Raw genomic sequence first — 20,073 nt, 5'->3', positions numbered from 1 at the left:
ATCTCTTTTTCCTCATTTTCTCACTTATTACTCTATTTAGACTTTATAGAAAAAATCAGATTAGACAGTAATATGTTTCAGATTTAAGTGATTTTCAAGCATAAGCCTTTTTCCCTTTTGTGTTACTGTAGGTACCACATCAATGCTGAAACATATTGTACTGCAATTACTATATTATAATATGAATTAATGTTAGTTAATGAGTTAAGGTCCAACTTGCATATTCCCTGATCCATTTTACAGATGGTTTATGAATTAACCTTTTTAATAGAGGCCCAGTCAATTTAAAGTCAACTCCACTCTCAAAACAAATATGTCTGCCATGTTGAAGTGGAAGGAGAACACAGTTAGAGTGGCAAAAGGAGAAAAAAACATGTACATTATCTCAAACATACAAAAAAAAATCATATTAATGAGAAATTCAGTGTGGAAGACACAGAGACAGCATATAAACAAAATGCAAAGCAGTTATAATACACTTATGGTAAATAAATACACAGACAAGACAAGACAAGACAAGACAAGACAAGACAAGACAAGACAAGACAAGACAAGACAATTCTTAAATCACCCCACAGCAGCACAGGGATAGCAGCTAATAAAAAAGATCAAGATAATTGTTATAATATATATTAAATATACAAATATACAAATATAATATAATATAATATAATATAATATAATATAATATAATATAATATAATATAATATTATATAATATAATATAATATTATATTATATTATATAATATTATATAATATAATATAATATAATATAATATAATATGTACAGCATGGTGGTTTTCATGGTGTTCTGTCCTGGCTATTGTGCAATATTTAGTTGTCTCAACAGCGTATAGTGACCGCAGTTAGTATTGCCAGGATAATCGCTTTGAATTTTCTAACTTTCTTCCAGAAGCAACGAAGGGACATCCACCACACAAGTGGAAATCTCTCTGTATATAAGGGCATTGTATAATTGGAGACTACTGTTAACATCTTATGTTTGCTCGCTTTATATGTTTTTTTATGGCTTATGTTTATACATATGTATGCGTGACGTCTATGCTTTGATATTGATGTGTACAATTATCTGTCTCATGTGCATGATTGTTGTTAAATGTAATATGGTGTAACATGCTCTATTGTTTTGCTATGCATATGTAGGTGAATGTGTCCATTTACTTTTGTTTTTTGTGTTTTTTTCTAGTTTCACGCTTCCCCTTCTTGTCAATAAACCCATTTGCTTGATCTTGAGTCTTTGGATGTTTGATATTAGCATGAAAGCTGAACGTTTCGAAACCTAATCTGTTTGAGCAGAGTGTGCAGATGAGGAGGTGAGTAAGCTGGATAGAAAGTAATAAAGCATTACAGCATTGTTCCTTTAATGTAGAGATTAAGCTCGAGCTAATTTCCAGCACTGTAAGCAGGAAACAGATGTGAAAATAAACCAAATGTTTAAAAGTCGATGGAATTAAGAATGTAACGGGTAAGTAAGGTGACCCATATTCAGAATTTGTTCTCTGCATTTAACCCATCCAAAGTGCACACACACAGCTGTAAACACACACACTGTGAACACACACCCGGAGCAGTGGGCAGCACAGGGAGCAGTTGGGGAAGTTCGGTGCCTTGCTCAAGGGCACCTCAGTCGTGGCCGGCCCGAGACTCGAACCCACAACCATTAGGCCATGACTTCCCCGTGGAATACTACCATACTCCCTGTTCTTCACAGATAACCAAATTATTCCATATTTTTGGACACTGCAGTAGAACCAGCATGGTTTTAAACAGGGATAAAAATGGCAAACCACCCAAAACAGCATCTTGGATTTACTAGATCAAGTGACTGAGATTCTGATTGAGTGCAAAAACTCCTCAGCATCATGGAAACACAGCTCAGGCATTCACCACAGGAGACTTTTAATCCCACTGGAAATCAGACTGTACAACTCTTCCCCTTTCTTCAGAGAGAGGTTTTCTAAAACCCATGTATACTTTACAGATTTGCCCATATTTTTATTTGTTTTATTTTCACATAAACAGAACTAGGAAAGCAAAGAAACGCTTTAAATGAACGAAATCAATGAGACATTTCTATGTTTAAACCAACACTATAAGGTGTAGTAAAAAGTTTTTATCTACTATAAGTTGTGACAATCTTTTGTTTGATTTTGTGCAGTTTTCTAAGAAAATTAGCGTCTTAGAATCTGCCACAGTTCTGGAGATTTTGACAGTCACACTTGTTTTTTTTTGCAGGCAAAACCCAGCCTTCATTGCACTTGACTTTATGTCGTGCCTAACAATTTTTTTACGAGTGATAAAAATTATTGAGCTGAATTATTGAGCTGTACTGGCACTGCACTTTTTACAAAATCAAGCAAAATAAGAGGTCACAATGTGCATGAGAGATACTCATGCAGCACAACAGCTATAAAAATGTTTGGATAAGGTCATGCATGCTATTAACCAATTAAGTACCAAGACCTACCTTATAGATGATTGGCTCTTTGATGTCTAGCGGGACCCCGTTCCAGTGTTCTCTCTTACATCGTCTGAAGCGAGGACCCCAAGAAGAGCCACGGGGAGCTGAGAGCCACACCACTAGTATTGCTAGCATGAAGCCTGCAGCTACTCCAAGCAAAACACCACCTATGTACGTGGGTAACGGCAAAACAAAGTAGCCATACACAATAGAAATAAGCAGGATAAGTCCATTATGTGGTATGGTCGGTGGCACCTCCTCCTCATCTTCCTCCTCCTCGCCCCCTTCAGTTGGTTCTTCACTGCATGCTGTGCTACCCCGCTGGAGGTGGGTGGAGGTGCCAAGGTCACCATCTGGTTCCGTGTCTGTGCAGAGCTCAAAATCTTCACTGTAGAGCTCACAGAACTCTTCATCTTCCTGCCTGGCCAGGACTGACATAAAGCACCTGTCAAGTCCTACTGAAAGGGACTTGGGTATAACTGGAACATTGGTGTCTATCCCTGGTGGACTTTCACCCTCCAAGTCATCTTCTTCTTTAATGCAATAGTCGGTTTTACTTTCCGGGTGCCCATTGAGGGCTGTAAGACTACAGAGTTCTGAAGCGCTAGATGAGAGACTTTTGGGATGTTGGAGACCCCATGTTGTTCCAGTCGCTGAACCTCCACTAGCAGTACTTCCTGCTTCCTCACCAATAATCTTGCTAAGTAGCTGTAGGGGATCACACATTACCTCGGAGAGACGCCGCTTGGTATCTTCGATACGTGCTTCAACTTCTTGTACCTTAAAGAACGAGCGCCCATCGGGCGAAGCAACGGGCGAAGATGGCGCTGTCTTGGAGTCACCACTGGCTGTGGTTGAGACACGAGGTTGGGTAAAAGATTTGAAAAGGTGCAGGTTGCGACGGGAATCAGGGGGGCGGTGTGATGCGGCTTCCTGTTCAGGACGGGCCGTGTCAGTGGACAAAGACTTGACCAGAGTCTTCATCAGATGTCTGTGTCGCATAGGTTGTGGGGCAGTTGCTGAAGGGAAACCTTCACGAGGCTCCACTTCAGTGGAGAGAGACCTCACAAGGCTGAGGAATGGCTTTGAGTGCACAGCTGTGGATTTGACTGGAGATGAAGTGGAAGAGGAAGAATATGCGGCAGGTGGTTGGAGTTGGGTCCAGTGCTCCAAGGGCCAGGATGAGCTAGCAGGGCTATAAATGGAGGAGGAGCCAAGGCTGGTGAATACTGGCTGGATGGCTACGGCTGAGCTTTGGGTATGGGTGACCACTGAAGATGATGTTACTGTAGAAGACACAGGGGGCATCCCTGAACCCATTCCTGTTCCTTCAAACAGCAACTCCTCACTGGCCTCCAAAGCTGTGACTATGCCCTGATCATCACAATCCACAGCAGATGTTGACATGGCCAACTTGTATAGTTCTTCATCCTCTTCTTCCTCCTCCTTGCCCTGGGATGAGAAATGGATGGTGATTGTGTCACGGGAGAGCGAGCGCTGCACATGTAGTTTTGGACCGGAGGACGACCGGAGGAATGAGGATGGTGAAGAAGACAGGTGGCTGGGTGTGTCCACATTACTGCCTCCCTGACTGGTCATGGCAGCACTCCAGAAGGCTCAGAGCCTGTGAACAAAAGGAAAATAGCCATGTGAAATCAAAGTTCTGGCAGATATCACAAATATCACCAGGTGTAGCAAGCTAACTATCAGAGTACCCAGTACAGAGTAATTCATATGGGGTTCAAAACAGAAAGCCAATTTTTCCACTAAACCGACCTCATAATAGACAAAACCCAGAATTACAACATTGTAAATGACAACAAAATATTTTTGTTACCTAATGAACAAAAAGCTATACAAGGTCCAGAGGCCAAGATTCCAGATGGAGAACCCTGAGACTCTCATCCATTATAGTAATCAGAATGAAACCAAGAAGGGTTAATTATACAAAAACATGCACTTAATAGTATTACAGTGCCACAATTGAGAGCAATTAATCATGGTACAATTAAAAAAAAAGGCTAAAATCCACAACTGTAGAAATCTAAGGTGACAGTCCTCCATAGACTCACATCTATGACCAACCAAAATGTAGAGCAGTAATAAAACATTATGTTGTTGAAATGGACATAAGACAAAAAAAAAAGCCATGAGCTAATATCATGTTTTTAATTTTTTTTTTTTGTTTTTCTTCATAGCCAAGAGAAAGAAAAAATAGAAAGCTGACAAAGATTAAAAGTAACAGAAGCTTTTTTTGTTGTATTATGTGTGAAATAGGTACTAGCAAATGACAGAAAATTGGTGGGGAAAAAAAAACATTTAAATTGGAAAATTGATCTGGAAAGTCGGCCATAGAAAACACCCAAAATATAAACGTCATTCATCTCATGAGCCTCATTTCTCTCTCTTTTGAGTTTAATATGACAAAAAATGCAGCTTGTACAATGAAACAGGAAATGTTTCTCCTAACTTAATAAAACAATAAATATTGAATTAAACATGAACTGAATTGTATCATTGTGGAGCCGAATTAGATCAGTAGTAACTGAAGTGTATCGAAGAGGCCGATTCTGTGAGAATCCTGAGACATCTACAGATCTACCAGCTCCAGTTGGACTCTGTGACACTAAGAGGAGATCTGAACTCCAGGGGATCCTTACACCAATACAACATTGGTTTGACTGTATATTTATAATCACACCCTCCAGTGTTACCCATATGAGGACGGGTTCCCCTTTGAGTCTGGTTCCTCTCAAGGTTTCTTCCTTTACCAATTTCAGGGAGTTTTTCCTTGCCACTGCTGCCTGAGTGACCTCAGACTTGCTCATTGGGGATAAATACATATACATACATACATACATACATACATACATACATACATACATACATACATACATACATACATGCATACTGTGAACTATATATATATCTTGAATTTTTATTATATCAATTCTTTATACTTCTCCTTATGTTTACCTTCTGCTCTATGTTTATGTTCTGTAAAGCTGCTTTGAGACAATGTCCATTGTAAAAAGCGCTATACAAATAAACTTGAATTGAATTGAATATTTTACTATTATTTTAACCGTTTACTGTTTTGTATAATTGCTTTAATTTGCCTTTTTATCTGCTGCATATCATGATGTGTATCACATTGTCTGAATGAACATTACCAGTATCTAACAGTAGCTAAGTACCTTACTTTCCCCTTTAGATTCTTTCTGAAATCTAATCCAATCTAATCACACTGTGCTTGTACTGGAAGAAAGGCAAGTAAAAATAACGTGTAGTCCGGCCCACATCAGTGCAAGTTTAAAAACAACAACAATATAAACACTAATGTAACCTATCCTACTGTACTTGTTATCATGCACACATACACACATAGAAACATACGTAGACTGACCATGTACTTATTACATTTATGCAGTTATTTAATTAACCATTTATGCAGTTATTTATTTAATCATGTGGCAACCGCATAATGCATCACACAGATACAGGACAAGAGCTTCAGTTAATGTTCACATCAAACATGAGAATAAAGAAATAATGTGATAGGAGACTCAATGATAGGTCAGCTGGCTTCATGGGCAGAGTTGAAAAAAATAAAGCCCCACTAAGTTTGGCAAATAAAAAGAAAAGTTTGCAGTGAGCCGAGATGCACAAACAGTGGAGTTTTGATGACTGAAACCTAGTCTTGTAGACTGAACCCCTTGTTGCTGGTGTAGGAGAAGCTGGACCAAAAACCTCTAAGAGGTGCTGCATTTCCAATTTCTTAGAAGAAATTATAACTGACTATCTGAAAAAAACATTTTAGTAGAATGCCACAGATTTGTCAGGTAGTTATTGCTGCAAAGGGCTGTTTTTTAATGAAAGTAAAGTTGTTATTGTTGTTCATTTATTTTGTTTTGTGATCCATTTACATGTGAATCCATTGTGATTCACTTGATTGAATAAAACCAGCAGAAGACAAAAATACATAAATGTGAAGACATTTACAAACTTTTCTTGCCAGTGTACATAATGCAGTATATAATAATAAAATATTTATTAACCATATAAGGAGGTGTCAGGTGGCAGAGTCCAGTAAATTGTTAAATGGCAGTGCTAACATGGTGCAGAAAAATGCGTGGTCAATGAGTGGAGTGAAAACTGAGTGGATTAGGAAAGGGTGTCAATGCGACTGTTCATGACGTTTGTAGGAGTACATGCAAGCACATGCGTATGCATGGAACCTTATGAACCTGCATGTGATGCAAGGGTAGTGTCTGCCAGATGGCAGCAATAAAAACAAGCCATGGTTTGGGTCCACTGAAGAAACACACAATACTCTGATTCACTCTTAATTTTTACAAAGGACGGAATTCCACCTCACGTTTATATTGATCTGTCCATGATAGCATCAGCACAATTGAGGGTGCTGCAGTTTGTTGGAACTCAGAGTCCCCCTCTGAGTGGACACTACAAAGTGTGGTCCAGAGTCCTGGCCAATTACCTATGGTAGTAGCTATTTACTTTCACTAATACACTGGTATTCAGGCTTGGATGAGAATGAGCAAATTCCCAGCTTTATTGCAGTCAAAGTATCTTCGGGAAACAAGACATCAGTCAATATGAAACATCAGGCGTGGTGCAGTCGAGACCTCGTGGACTGTATGCGCCCAGTAAACTTGCTAGAGGTGAAGAATATAGAATATTAAGATGCAATGGTGCATTTTCACTACATATTCAGGATGCATAGTCCATATAAATTCATAAGTGAAATGTACAGGAAGGAATTCTGCTGGACTGCTGGACCTTCAATGGTAGTCCCATTGCCTTCCCTGAATAAAGTCTTTGACCAACATTTCCATGGACCTGGTTATGATTAAGGGTTAAGGCAACAAGGGAGCATGATTTGGGTCACTGTCTTGCTGTGTGAAGATGTTTCTTTCTTCTTTCTCTCCAAACTGGAAGACAGAATAATTCTGTAGTCTGCTGGGTACATTCTGTCAACCATCATGAGTTGCATCATCCATAAGGATTAGCAAGCCTGTTCCAGAAGCAGCCATGCAAGCCTAAACTATGACATTATCATCTACAGTGCTTGAGAGATGAGCTCGTATGTTTTGGATGATGAACAGAACCTTTTTTTTTTTTGTTGGAAAAATCTAGCACATGGAAATGGTCCAGTTTTCTTTGCTGGTAGAAGCTGGGGTTGATCAGAATTCCTTTGGGAGTAGGTAAACAACTGTAAAGCTATTTTTACAGCAATCCAATGACCACCAATGTGATTTATCAAGAAGAACTTAGCACACGGGGCTACAAATCAATTCAGAAATTGTCCAGTTATAATAATAGAAATAACTTGGGTGCATTTCACATTAGAAATGACAAAGGCTGTAGGAGAAACTGTCTGCCTGAGAAACAGATCTACATAGAGGTTGACAGTACCTGAGCCACTGGCCCACAGAATCCACGGTGTGTGTTTGTGTAGGAGGTAGACATGATCAAGCAGATAGACCGTCCACACAAGCAGCTACTACAGGCATTAATGCAACACAATAACACCTACATACACACCCACAGGAGTATGAGTGAGACAGAATCATTCTATATGCAGGCAGATGGGAGTTCTGTAGGAGAAAAACACCAAGAAGGCCAAAATCTGCATGGGAAGTCTCCATTTCTGTGGAGTGAGATGCAGAAAATAGATACTAATACCTGTTATTCAGGGGGGCACGGTGGCTTAGTGGTTAGCACGTTCGCCTCACACCTCCAGGGTCGGGGTTCGATTCCCGCCTCCACCTTGTGTGTGTGGAGTTTGCATGTTCTCCCCGTGCCTCGGGGGTTTCCTCCGGGTACTCCGGTTTCCTCCCCCGGTACAAAGACATGCATGGTAGGTTGATTGGCATCTCTGGAAAATTGTCTGTAGTGTGTGATTGCGTGAGTGAATGAGTGTGTGTGTGTGCCCTGCGATGGGTTGGCACTCCGTCCAGGGTGTATCCTGCCTTGATGCCCGATGACGTCTGAGATAGGCACAGGTAGTTCGGATAAGCGGTAGAAGATGAATGATGAATGATGAATGACCTGTTATTCAGCCTATGCTAAGAATAGAATTGGGATATAGGAAGAAGATAAAGTGGAGAGACAAGCACCTTAATCAGAAAAAATGGGCGATTTTAAAAAATGGAAAGAATAACTCAGCATGAGGAAAAAAAATAACAGAATGATGCAGAATAATGACACAGGCATTAGACTTCTCCCTGTGCCTCCTTTTTAATGAAATATCACTTTAACATACAATGGATAACAAAGGCAAAGCTTGACCTAGGCCGAACTATTACTAAAGGCATAATTCATAACATTTCCAACATTTAAATAAGTATTGCTCAATATTCAAAAATTCCACAGTCAAACAATACATATATTTTACACATAGTAAATAGTCATTATATAAGGTATCAAAAAAGATAAGATCAATAGCACAAAGATGTCTGCCATTGAATTTATTTTTAATCTAATACTCCACGGTAGGGCTTAATAGCTCATAAGAAAGTAGACACTCCGAGCTTTAAGAATTTGCAGTTAATTTTATTGTGGTAGTTGTATATGGTGTTTCACAATCAATAAGGTTTTAGTTGTTATTGTTATTGTAGAGATGTGTGAGAGAGACCCCAATGATCTTTTCAGCTGTTCTCCCAATTTGCTGTAGGGCCTTGCGGTCAGACACTGTGCTGTTCCAGTTACCACATGGTGTGACAGCTGGTCAGGAAGAAGTCTACTGTCCCTCTGTAGACCGAGGATAGGAGGGTGGATGTTAGCTCTCTTCAGCTTGGGTCCAGGAGTGATTTGTTTCTCATCACAGTTGTTCTGTTAATATTCATTGCCAAGTGGTCTACTCAGGGCCTCCTGAAGTCAACAATCATCTCTCTATTCATATCAACATTAAGTTATTGTATCTACACCATGTCTGTTAGCTGGTTTGGTTCACCTCCACTTTGCACAATGCCTCGTTGTTGCCCACAACTGTAGTGACATCAGCAAATTTGATGATGTGATTTAGACCGTATTTTGAAGCACAGTCATGAATCAGCACTGTGAACAGCAGTGGTCTGAGCATACGGCCCTGAGCAGCGCCAGTGTTCAGTGTGCTGGTGGTAGAGTTGCTGATCCTGACAAAGTGGGGTCTCCCAGTCAAAAGGTCCAGACTACAGTGGCAGAGGGAGGTGTTCAGGCCCAGCACGCTCAGCTTTTTTACCAGTTTCTGTCTGTGTTGAATGCTACAACAATGTCTAAGAACAGTATGTTCACATAATTCTCGTTTTATTTTTTGTAAACATTTTTTCAAAGAAAGGTAACAGATATGGTGTCTTCTGTTGAAAGGTTAGGATGGTAGGCGTACTGAAATCTAGTGTGGTGGTAGGTCTGCTCTTTGTGGGTTTCATGACCGGCTGCATAAAGCATTTCATAATAAAAAATATGTGGAGTGTAACTGGCCAGTAGGACACAAATGATTTCTTCTGCTCAGGGGTTATGGGAGTGATCTTAAAGCACAAGGGACAACTGCTTGGCTCAAAAAGCTGTCGAAGGTGTCTGTGGACATCTGCAAGTTGATAAGTACATTCCCTGAGACCATGGCAAGGTATGTTGTCAGTTTTCCACACGTTCCACACGTGTCTACTGCAGTCAGGCAAGATACTTGGTTGGTGGGAGCTGAGGTGGTTATCCACACTCGCACTGTTTTTCTGTGTTTTGAACCATTCAGTGCATCTTGGAGCAAGACATCATCATCACAGCCATGTGGCGTAGCTTTGTAGCCTGGATGCCTTCCCACATGTGCTTTGTTTCCTGGGTATTTAGGAAGTATTCATGGATTTCTTTCTCTTTAGAGTTGTGCTACAATGACATATTGGCCTATGCTGTCTCGGGTTTTTGAACAGCAAGCACATTTCAGCAGTCATCCAGTTTCTTGCTTGCACGTGTAGCGATGGTCTTGAAGGAAGTCTCATCATCTCGACACTTGCTGATGGAGCCACTCACTGATGCTGAGTATTCCTCCACGTTTGTGGTGGTATTCTGAAGCCTTTCTGGACATATGGCAGTCTGGGTGTTCAAAGCAGTCCTGAAGTGCTTATATTGCTCTCTCCAACCAGGTTCTCACCTGTTTAAAAAGCGCTTTGGCAAGCTTCTGAGGTGGTCTGTATGCTGGGATCACAGACGTGAGGTCTGAGCAGCCAAGGTAAGGGCAGCCTACAGCCTTGTAAGACACAGTGAATGTTCTTGTAAACATGATCAAAAAACTACAGACTATATGAGGAATAAAAGTATAATTAGTTATCTTTAAGTGGGTAAGTAGAAACTATAATTAGGTTGAAAGTATCATTAGCAGTTTAAACGCTTAAAGCAGCTTGTTTTATGACCTTAAAAAAAAACAACAGCAAATTTACCATACCAGCATGTCTTAACTGCAGCAAAGTCTTCCTCAAAACCATCAAATTTCATCAAGGATTCTAACATCAAGATTCCACTGTACGTCTGCTTTGTTGAAAAAATACTTGTGGCTACTCAAGTCCACCTTAATGGGAACAGTTTGGAAAGTGACCTCCACACCATAAAGGCAAAATATCTGACACACCAGTTTAGGCATAATGCAGTATCTAAGCTTCCTAAATTTAAATATTGAGGTATAAAAGAGCAACACTCACCCCACTAAGCATAATCTGGCAAATCAAACAAATTATGCAACTCACTATGCAGGTATTTAAAATAGTTCAGCTTAATTTCTAGACATATCTGTGGCATGAGAGTATATTTAACTTCCTGCAGATCATTGTCCATTATTAGGCCTATTATACATGGCTACAATGAACAAGGCATATTTAGCAATCAGTATAGGAGGCGGATATTGATAGTTAAGCATTCATCATATCTGCTGAGAGCTTTTTAATGGCTGCCTCGGGAGCTATGCTGAGGTGTGGTTCAATAGCGTAATGTCCTTAACCAGGAAGCTTTGAACTATTCTACTGTAGGAAATTTTCATTGAAATTGTAAGCATATTAGTAGCGCACTCTACTGTACATAGAAGGAATAAAAAGCACCCGAGTAGTATGGTGATATTTATAGCCTCGTCCCATGATGGATATCGGTAATGTTAGTATGTTGAGATTTATGGCCTTACAGGAAAAGCAAAATGCAAATTATAAACTCCCAAATGCATGAAAATATTATGACCTATTTGGTTTGCAAACACTATAATAGTCTCTTTCTATTATTTTAAATAAGTCATTTAAAACACTATATATTTAAGCAGAAGGCAGGCTTGAATAATAATAATGATAATATGTTGCCAGGTTTTCTTGCAATTGTGCCAGTATGGTTTTCAGTCTCATTGATAATTCTTCATCTTTGACATTTTTATGACCCTGGTGAAGAAACTATAAAAACAACGGCTTTTTTTGGGTGCTTTTGTAATGCAGATCTATAGACAATGCACTGACTAAACCACAGATCTGTCACTAAATCCAGAAAAGCCATCACCGTGTCAGCAAATGCAAAATAGTGGCATTGTTAAGCGTTTATGCATATGAAAGAGCAGGCAGTTTTTTTATGATGGATAAAGATGTTTTAAGGCATGAGGCAAAGCAAAAAAAAAATTAAAACCTAAGACCTGCATATCTGTGATAAAACCCTGTAAAGCATGTCCTTAAGTGGCTTTGGCGTCTCTAAAATGACAACAAAGACAATATGTTAAAATACAAAGTATAGAATAAATAATTGCATTTATTATTAATAATATTTGCGATAAACCATTCTTCCACCATGCAACTGTAGGCCTATTCCATTAAAAGTACATCTTTGTCAAGCAGATAAATTTAATAGATAAAGTTCAGGCTTTCAGTAAATGATGTGACATAGGGCTAAGTAAGGTGACCCATACTCAGAATTTGTTCTCTGCATTTAACCCATCCAAAGTGCACACACACAGCAGTGAACACACACACACCATGAACACACACCCGGAGCAGTGGGCAGCCATTTATGCTGCGGCGCCCGGAGAGCAGTTAGGGGTTTCGGTGCCTTGCTCAAGGGCACCTCAGTCGTGGTATTGCCGGCCCGAGACTCGAACCCACAACCTTAGGGTTAGGAGTCAGACTCTCTAACCATTAGGCCACGACTTCCCCAGCTTAACTTTCAGCTTAAGATTACTGTTTATTTATAAAATGACAACAAAAGTGTTTGAAAAAAACGTTGAGTTCAATAAATAGATTCATATGTTATTAATATTTGCAGTACACAATGTTTCCATTTTTAATGTGCTGCAAAAGAAAAAACTAAAAGGTATAATAGTGTTTTTATTCCTTTAAATCCTGAGGAACAAATACAGAATCCTATTGTTGTGATAAAAGGAAGCTGGAAGGTGTTTTACATGGGGGGTGTTGCAATATTAAACAGCATGCATGTGAGCTATGGTATCACACCCAAATGTTAGTCTAGTCATTTTCTTTGACCAGAGATTGATTACATATAATTATAATTATTCTCTCTCTTGAAGCAACAAGACAAAACACACTGCTTGTCAGGTTACTGAGAAAACCAAAAATGTCTTAAACAGTTTCCTAGAGTAATAAAGTCCGAAGATTTAACATGGATTTAACGTGAAATACAACCATTAACGTTTAAAAGTGTGAGGTGCCGTTCTCTAATAAATTTATTTGTTGGGAAATCATCATGGTGGTGGTATACAATGAATTTCTGACATACTCAAAATCAATTTGGACACTGATACAAGTTTTTAAACTTTGCCTCTGTACAACACAACAATGGAATAGAACTGAAGAAACTGGAGGCTGAAAGACCAAGAATCAGGAGCTGGAAAGTCAGTGAGGAAATTCCCTGGTGTTCGTTGGTTACAGACTTCATTGCATAGGATTTGCATCCAATTAAAAACAAAAAAAAGATCATATAATTATGTTAGTTTGTCCAATTACTTTGGAAAAATGTTATAATCCCTGCATTGTTTAATGCAATATTTTTGTTAAACTCCTGTAATTAAAACTGAAAGTCAATCACTCAATCACAATGAGTGCTTCATTTCAAATCAATTGTGATGGTGTACAGAGGCAAAATTACAAAACTGTCACTGTCCAAATACCTATAATAACAATCCCAACTCTCTCTCTCTCTCTCTCTCTCTCTCTCGATAAATATATACATACACATACAGTATATACAAGTAAACTGCAGGGTACTTAAATAATAACACCAGAAGCAGTAAAAGGTTTTGAGAGAAACAGAACACATTTCAGACAAAAGCCCTTCATCAGCTGTGCAAGCAAAGTGCTTCTGAGGCTCTCTGTGTGTGTGTGTGTGTGTGTGTGTGTGTGTGTGTGTGTGTGTGTGTGTGTGTGTAGTATAATTGCAAGACTACTAATATTTCTTTATGGCTCCACAGCAGGAAGCGCGGCAATAAAAGTCACTCAAACCTCAGCATATTAGTTCAGCGATGTGTGGTCAGTCAGATACCAGATCAATACAGAGTTCACATTGCTGCTTGGACACTCACCTTGAGACTTCAGCAGCATTCAATCTGCCCCTGCAACTGTGTCCGCATTGGGCCACAACAGTGTGTCATGCCTCATGGTTTCCACCAACCTGCAAAGCAGTAAAATAGAATAATTTAAAGATTACAACAAAATACATGTAAACCTTGAAATTACATATGCATATATACAGATGCATATGTATTCAGACCCCCTTCACTTATTTAAATGGAGTTATGTTGCAGCTTGATACTACAATCGTTCAAATTCATTTATTTTCCCATTAGTCTACACTTAGTACCCCATATTGGCAAAGTGAAAACAGAATACTAGAAATGTCTATAAATTTATTAAAAAAATAAATAAAATTAAATATCACATGTATGTAAGTATTCAGAAACTTTGCAACAACACTTGAACTTTAGCTCAGATGCCTCCTGATCGTTGTTGAGATGTTTCTACACCTTGATTGGAGTCCACCTGTGGTAAATTCAATTGATTGAGCATGATTTGGAATGGCACACCTCTTTACAGAAGGCTTCACAGCTGACCAATGCATATCAGAGCAAAAACCAAGCCATGAAGTCAGTGAGGAACTGTCAGCAGAGCTCAGAGACAGGATTGCTGAAAATCTGGGAAAGGCGACAAAAAGATTCTGCTACACTGAAAGTTACTAAGAGCACAGCGACCTCCATGATTCTCAAATGGAAGAAAGTTGGCACAATTAGGACTCTTCTAAGACCTGGTCACCTGGCCAAACTAAGCAATCAGGTAGAATGGCTTTTGTATAAGAGGGACAAAGTTTCAGAAGAACAACCATCACTGCAGCACACCACCGATCCGAGCTTTGGCAAAGTGGCCAGACGGAAGCCTCTCCTCAGTGCAAAAAAAGCACCCGAAGGACTCTCAGATTGTGAGGAACAAAATTCTCTGGTGATGTGACTGTGGCACTAGAATGGGTCATAAATAAAGAGCTTATGGACTTTAAACATGGCACTTTCTTAGGATGATAGCTTTGCCACCATCTGTTATGAAATGCTTTTAGTTAATGCATTTAGATTTTAGTGAAAATGGAAGTGCCTAAGAGCACCAAATGCTCAGCCAAGAACCAGCAGACCAAACAAACCCAGAGCCACCAAGTGCTGAATCACAGTGCATAAAAAAGTGCATCACTTACAACAGAGTACCAACCTGTCTCTGAAAGCAACATCAGAACAAAAGGAGAACATTTGAACAATACCTAGAGGAATTCATGCAGTAATGTTCTAACACTAAAGGTTGGTGGAGAAGGGATAAGAAAAGGAATAATGGTCTGCTTTTAAGGGTGTAGGCTAGGCTTCTTGGTTCCAATTAACTTTCCTGTGCCACCATCACAATGCCACGGAGCACAAAGCAAGATACTTAAAGACATGTGTGGTGTGGTGGAACTTCAGTGGCCTGCACAGAGCCTAAACATCCACCTTCCTTTTTTTTTTCGACTGCTGAGTGGGCACAAATTTTCATGGTTCCATGAAAATGACAGTGACATGACAGTGTAGTTCAACAGCCTTCCCTAGTCACCATATCTGAATCTAATACCGTACCTTTGGGATGTGGTAGAATGTGAGATCTGCAACATGAATATATCTAGCTGGCAAATCTGCAGTAATTATCTGATGCAATCATATTAACATGGACCAGAATATCATATGAAAGTACTGTGGCTGCTTAAAAGTCTTAATAGTAATTAATTAGGTTTGTATTTCTAGTATATGTGTGTACTAAGTCATGTCAATACTTAACTGCCTCAACTAATGGATCGGATATACAGTACACTTATATATATTTTCTTTTTCTTTTTTTTTTACTTTCCCCCCCAATGTGTACATGTTTTTAATGATGGCAGAAAAATAGCTATCTACACTTCACTAAAAGTAGAAGCATTGTACTGGATTTGTTTATGTCACCTTAGGCAGAACTTTATTTAGATCTCTTCAATGACAAGATCAATTGGTGGCTCTCAGACCTTCAGAAATCCACTGTACTTCGCAATTTGCTTGATCACACTCTTTATTCTCAAAATCAGTTAAGTCCTGAATGAGGCTTGCTGGAACAAAAAAAAAATGACTACATTTACTAGGATCTTGCCCCGGGGTCTAATAGGACTAGAAATTAGGACCGCTAGGATAAACAGCACAAGCAGCACCAGTTTTACAATATGATCCTTTGGGAAATCACTCTGAAAAGCAACTGATCATACACGTTAAGTTAAATACAATTAAAAAGCATTTTAAATGAATACTGACCATAATGTTGTATCAGCATTAACAAGAGATTTGGAAATCTTAAATCATGAACACATTTTGTAATGATTGAGATTAGCACAGGAATATGATACTCTGAATCTTCTAAATCCACTTTCATTGTAAAAATCAGGGTGTTTCAAAAAATGGGGAAATTAAGACTTATTAAGACATTTAGACAATTAAAGGTAGGGCCTCTGATGTTTGAAAGCCAATGTTGACATATAAAATCACCAAAACAAACAGCCCCTAACCCTCAATAACAGTCAATAACTCCTGAGCTAAACGCTGTTACTAGCAAAACGTGGTTGTAGCTGCCTCTCTACATTACTACGATAGAAAAGAGGTGTTATTTGTGTAGTAACAGCGTTTAGTTCAGGAGTTATTGACTCGGGAAACTCAAATCTAAGAATATGCGCCAACTTCCTGCTCCTTCAGTTCTCTCCAGCGCTGGAAAGCTGATCCTATATTAACACGGGTCCTACTTCTTGCCTTATCGTTAGCCTTTCTTCGCTTTCTTTCTTTGTTTTTATCCTCCATGTCAATGTTAAAACCGCTCTCTGCCAATATCACACATGCGCACTGAACACTCTCTCCGCACATATTGACAAGACCCGCCCCTTTCTGCTCATTGGCTACACGTTTCTTTTGATTTTTGTTTAGTTTGTCGGCCCAACGCAGTTTTCTGAAGCATTTCTCAAACATCGGAGACCCCACCTTTAAGACAATATGACCTCCAAAAAAGTAATTTATATTACTTTTAAGTAAGTTATATTATTGTATTTTTTTTTTTCAGATAGACTTTAAATATGCCTTTGACTAAAAGAATGAAATGAATTAATCAAGTCCAAGTTCACATTATTAATAGGCTACTTTAGAGGTTTGGATTAAACCCATTTAATTAAGAGGGAACAGTCAAAGAGGCTAATACAGTTGTGCTCAATAGTTTGCATAACCTTGGGAGAATGTGCAAGATGTGTAGCATTTTTAAAAAAAAAGGTAAAATACATTTTTTTTTCTTATAGAACTTAATATAATAAGTGTATGTGTATAAGTTAATATGCAAGGCATAACAGAATGGCAAAATTAAACAAAACATAACAAAAAAGGAAATAATCCCTGTTTAAATATTTGCACACCTTTACTTATTAATATTGTGTATTGTCCCCTTTAGCATCAATAATGGTATGCAGTCTTTCATAATAATTGTGCGTACGGTTCTTAATTCTCTCGGGTGGTATAGCTGCCCATTCTTTTAGCCAAAATGCCTCCAGTTCCTGTAAATTATTGCTTATTGTCTTCAAACTGTATGTCTGAGATCCAAAGTGGCTCAATGACATTGAGGTCAGGAGACTGTGATGTCCTCCAGAACCTTTTCTGCTGTAGCCATTTGAATGTCAACCTTGCCTTGTGCTTTGGATCATTGTCATTTTGATACATCCGAGAGCGTCCCATAAGCAGCTTTCATGCTGTTGAATGCAAATTGTCTTTAGGTATTTTCTGATAACATGCTGCATTTATCTCCCCATCAGTTTTTACTAACTTCCCTGTGGCACTGGAGCTCACACAGACCCAAACATAAGAGATCCCCTACCATGCTTTACAGTGGGGATGGTGTACTTTTCACCGTAGGCCTTGTTGACTCCTCTCCAAACATATCGTTTATGGTTGTGACTATAAAGTTCAGTTTTGGTCTCATCACTCTAAATGACTCTGCTCAAGAAGCGGTGAGTCTTGTCTAGGGGCTGTCTGATGTGCTAAAAGTGGCCTTTTTGTGGCATGGGGGCAGTAACGGCTTTCTCCTGACATCTCGACCATGCAGGTAATTTGTGCTCCTTACTGTCCTCCTTGAAACAACAATTTTTTTTCCAGAGCAGCCTTTATTTCTCTCGTAGTTGTTTGTGAGTTTTTCTTTGCGTCCCAAACAATTCTTCTGGCAGTAGTGAGTGAAATCTTTCTTGCTCCACCTGACCGTGGCTTAGTATCAACAGAACATCTTACTTTCCACCACATCAACAAAGATTAATCAGTACAGATTTGTCTTCCCCATGGTAAAGTATACAGCCAAGTCAGTGCATCACCTCATGAGCTGACAATTACAATTACAATGAGTCACAAATGTGGAAACCTCCCTTTAATAGCCATTTAAATCTCTGAGTGTCAACCTGTGTGTTTATAATGTGGCCAAACATTCAAGAATATGTAAACTTTTGATCAGGGTTGTTTAGATGATTTCAATTATCACGGTTTTAAAAAGGAGTCAAATAACTATGTGATAATTAATGACTTCACGCGATCACAAAATAATAAATAATAAAAAAAATATATTTTGCATTATCAGTCATCTTTCCCAAATGAATGGTAATGTTTAACAATTTCTTTTAGGGTATGCAAACTTTTGAGCACAATTATAACTCAATAACAAATCTAACTTTGATAATTTTGCTTTTCACAACGATAACTTCATTAAAAATTCACTGACCACTCAGCTATGCTCCACGCTATACACACCTGGATCTTCTCTGATTAACCACAACTTTAAATCACTGCATTTAAATAAATAAATAAACAAACAAACAAACAAACAAATCTTATAATTATGTCCAGTTCTAACAGGACGGATAGATGGATGGATGGATGGATGGATGGACGGATAGATGGATGGATAGATGGATGGATGGATCCCAACACATAAAAAAGATCAGTTCCTACAGTAGATTCCTAGATCACAGATTTAATCACAGAAAACAGATCAGTGTCAGCTTTTCTTTCTTTCCTTATTTGACCCAAAGGATCCTGGTAATGTTTCATTTCCACCTGATGTATGACTTTGCATAGTAGCAGGTTCATAATAACAATAACACCAACACTAACACTATATATTAATAATCACAGACTAAATGTGCATTTACAGTGGAGCAAAATATTATACACATTATTATTATTATTATTATTATTATTATTATTATGAGAACCGATTTCATAAATTATCCAGATAATTCATGCAGAGAATTTGAGAAATCAAATATGTTGTTTCTGATCCAGCCGATTAATCGGAACAACCTCAGTGAAAGAGGACTGACGGACAGATGGATGGACAGATAGACGGATGGACAGATAGACGGATGGACAAATAGATGGACGGATGGACAAATAGACGGACAGATAGATGGACAGATGGACGGATGAACGGATGAATTTCCTATGTGCGTCTGACGACTGGGTGTGAGCGCAATCTCACCATTCGATGTCTTCATTTCGTCTTTTAAACTCCGTCACGTCTCATTCACTCTTCTGACATCCGATTCGGCTTCCGTAATTAATCGCGCGTCGTGTCGAACCATTTCTGTGTTCGGAAACGAAATGACAGACAGCAGCTCGAGGAAGCAAAGTCAGAGAGAATAAACGGATTGGTTCGTCTAAGACAAAACTAATCTAAACAGATCTCCAGGATGCGAGTGCACCAGTGTTCAAACGCTCGACACTCGATTAAGTGCGCAGCGTACCAGGGCGTGTTTATTTTGGTGAACTAAACGCCGTTGCGCCCCCTGATGCTACAGTATAGCAACGACAAGAAATCAAATATTTTTTTTTTTTAACTTTACAAATTTCGTAGTTTACATCAAATTAAGTTCTGTCAGACAGAATAAACACATTTTTAAACAGAATACATTTTTATTTATATGACAAACATTCAACAAAACGTTGAGATTTTAACTATTTTTATACGTATCTTTGTCCAAGAGATTTCCTAAGAAGAATTAACGGTAAATTTAGAATTG

General features: G+C 38.8%; 1 protein-coding gene across 1 annotated transcript in view; it reads right to left on the bottom strand.

Moving 5' to 3' along the window:
- Nucleotides 1-19,709, bottom strand: part of tex2 (testis expressed 2) — a 32,629-nt gene extending 12,920 nt beyond the window's left edge. Inside the window, exons 1-3 of the mRNA XM_060892022.1 lie at nt 19,533-19,709; nt 14,033-14,121; nt 2,491-4,108 (exon numbers count right to left, since the gene is read on the bottom strand). Of these exons, the coding sequence (XP_060748005.1) occupies nt 2,491-4,083 (1,593 nt within the window). The 5' untranslated portion in view covers nt 4,084-4,108; nt 14,033-14,121; nt 19,533-19,709. The remainder of the gene's footprint in view (nt 1-2,490; nt 4,109-14,032; nt 14,122-19,532) is intronic.
- Between the last annotated feature and the right edge of the window lie 364 nt (nt 19,710-20,073).

This window comes from Tachysurus vachellii, chromosome 18, assembly GCF_030014155.1.
Source record: "Tachysurus vachellii isolate PV-2020 chromosome 18, HZAU_Pvac_v1, whole genome shotgun sequence".
NCBI lineage: Eukaryota > Metazoa > Chordata > Actinopteri > Siluriformes > Bagridae > Tachysurus > Tachysurus vachellii.
This window is presented reverse-complemented; position numbering and strand designations above follow the sequence as displayed.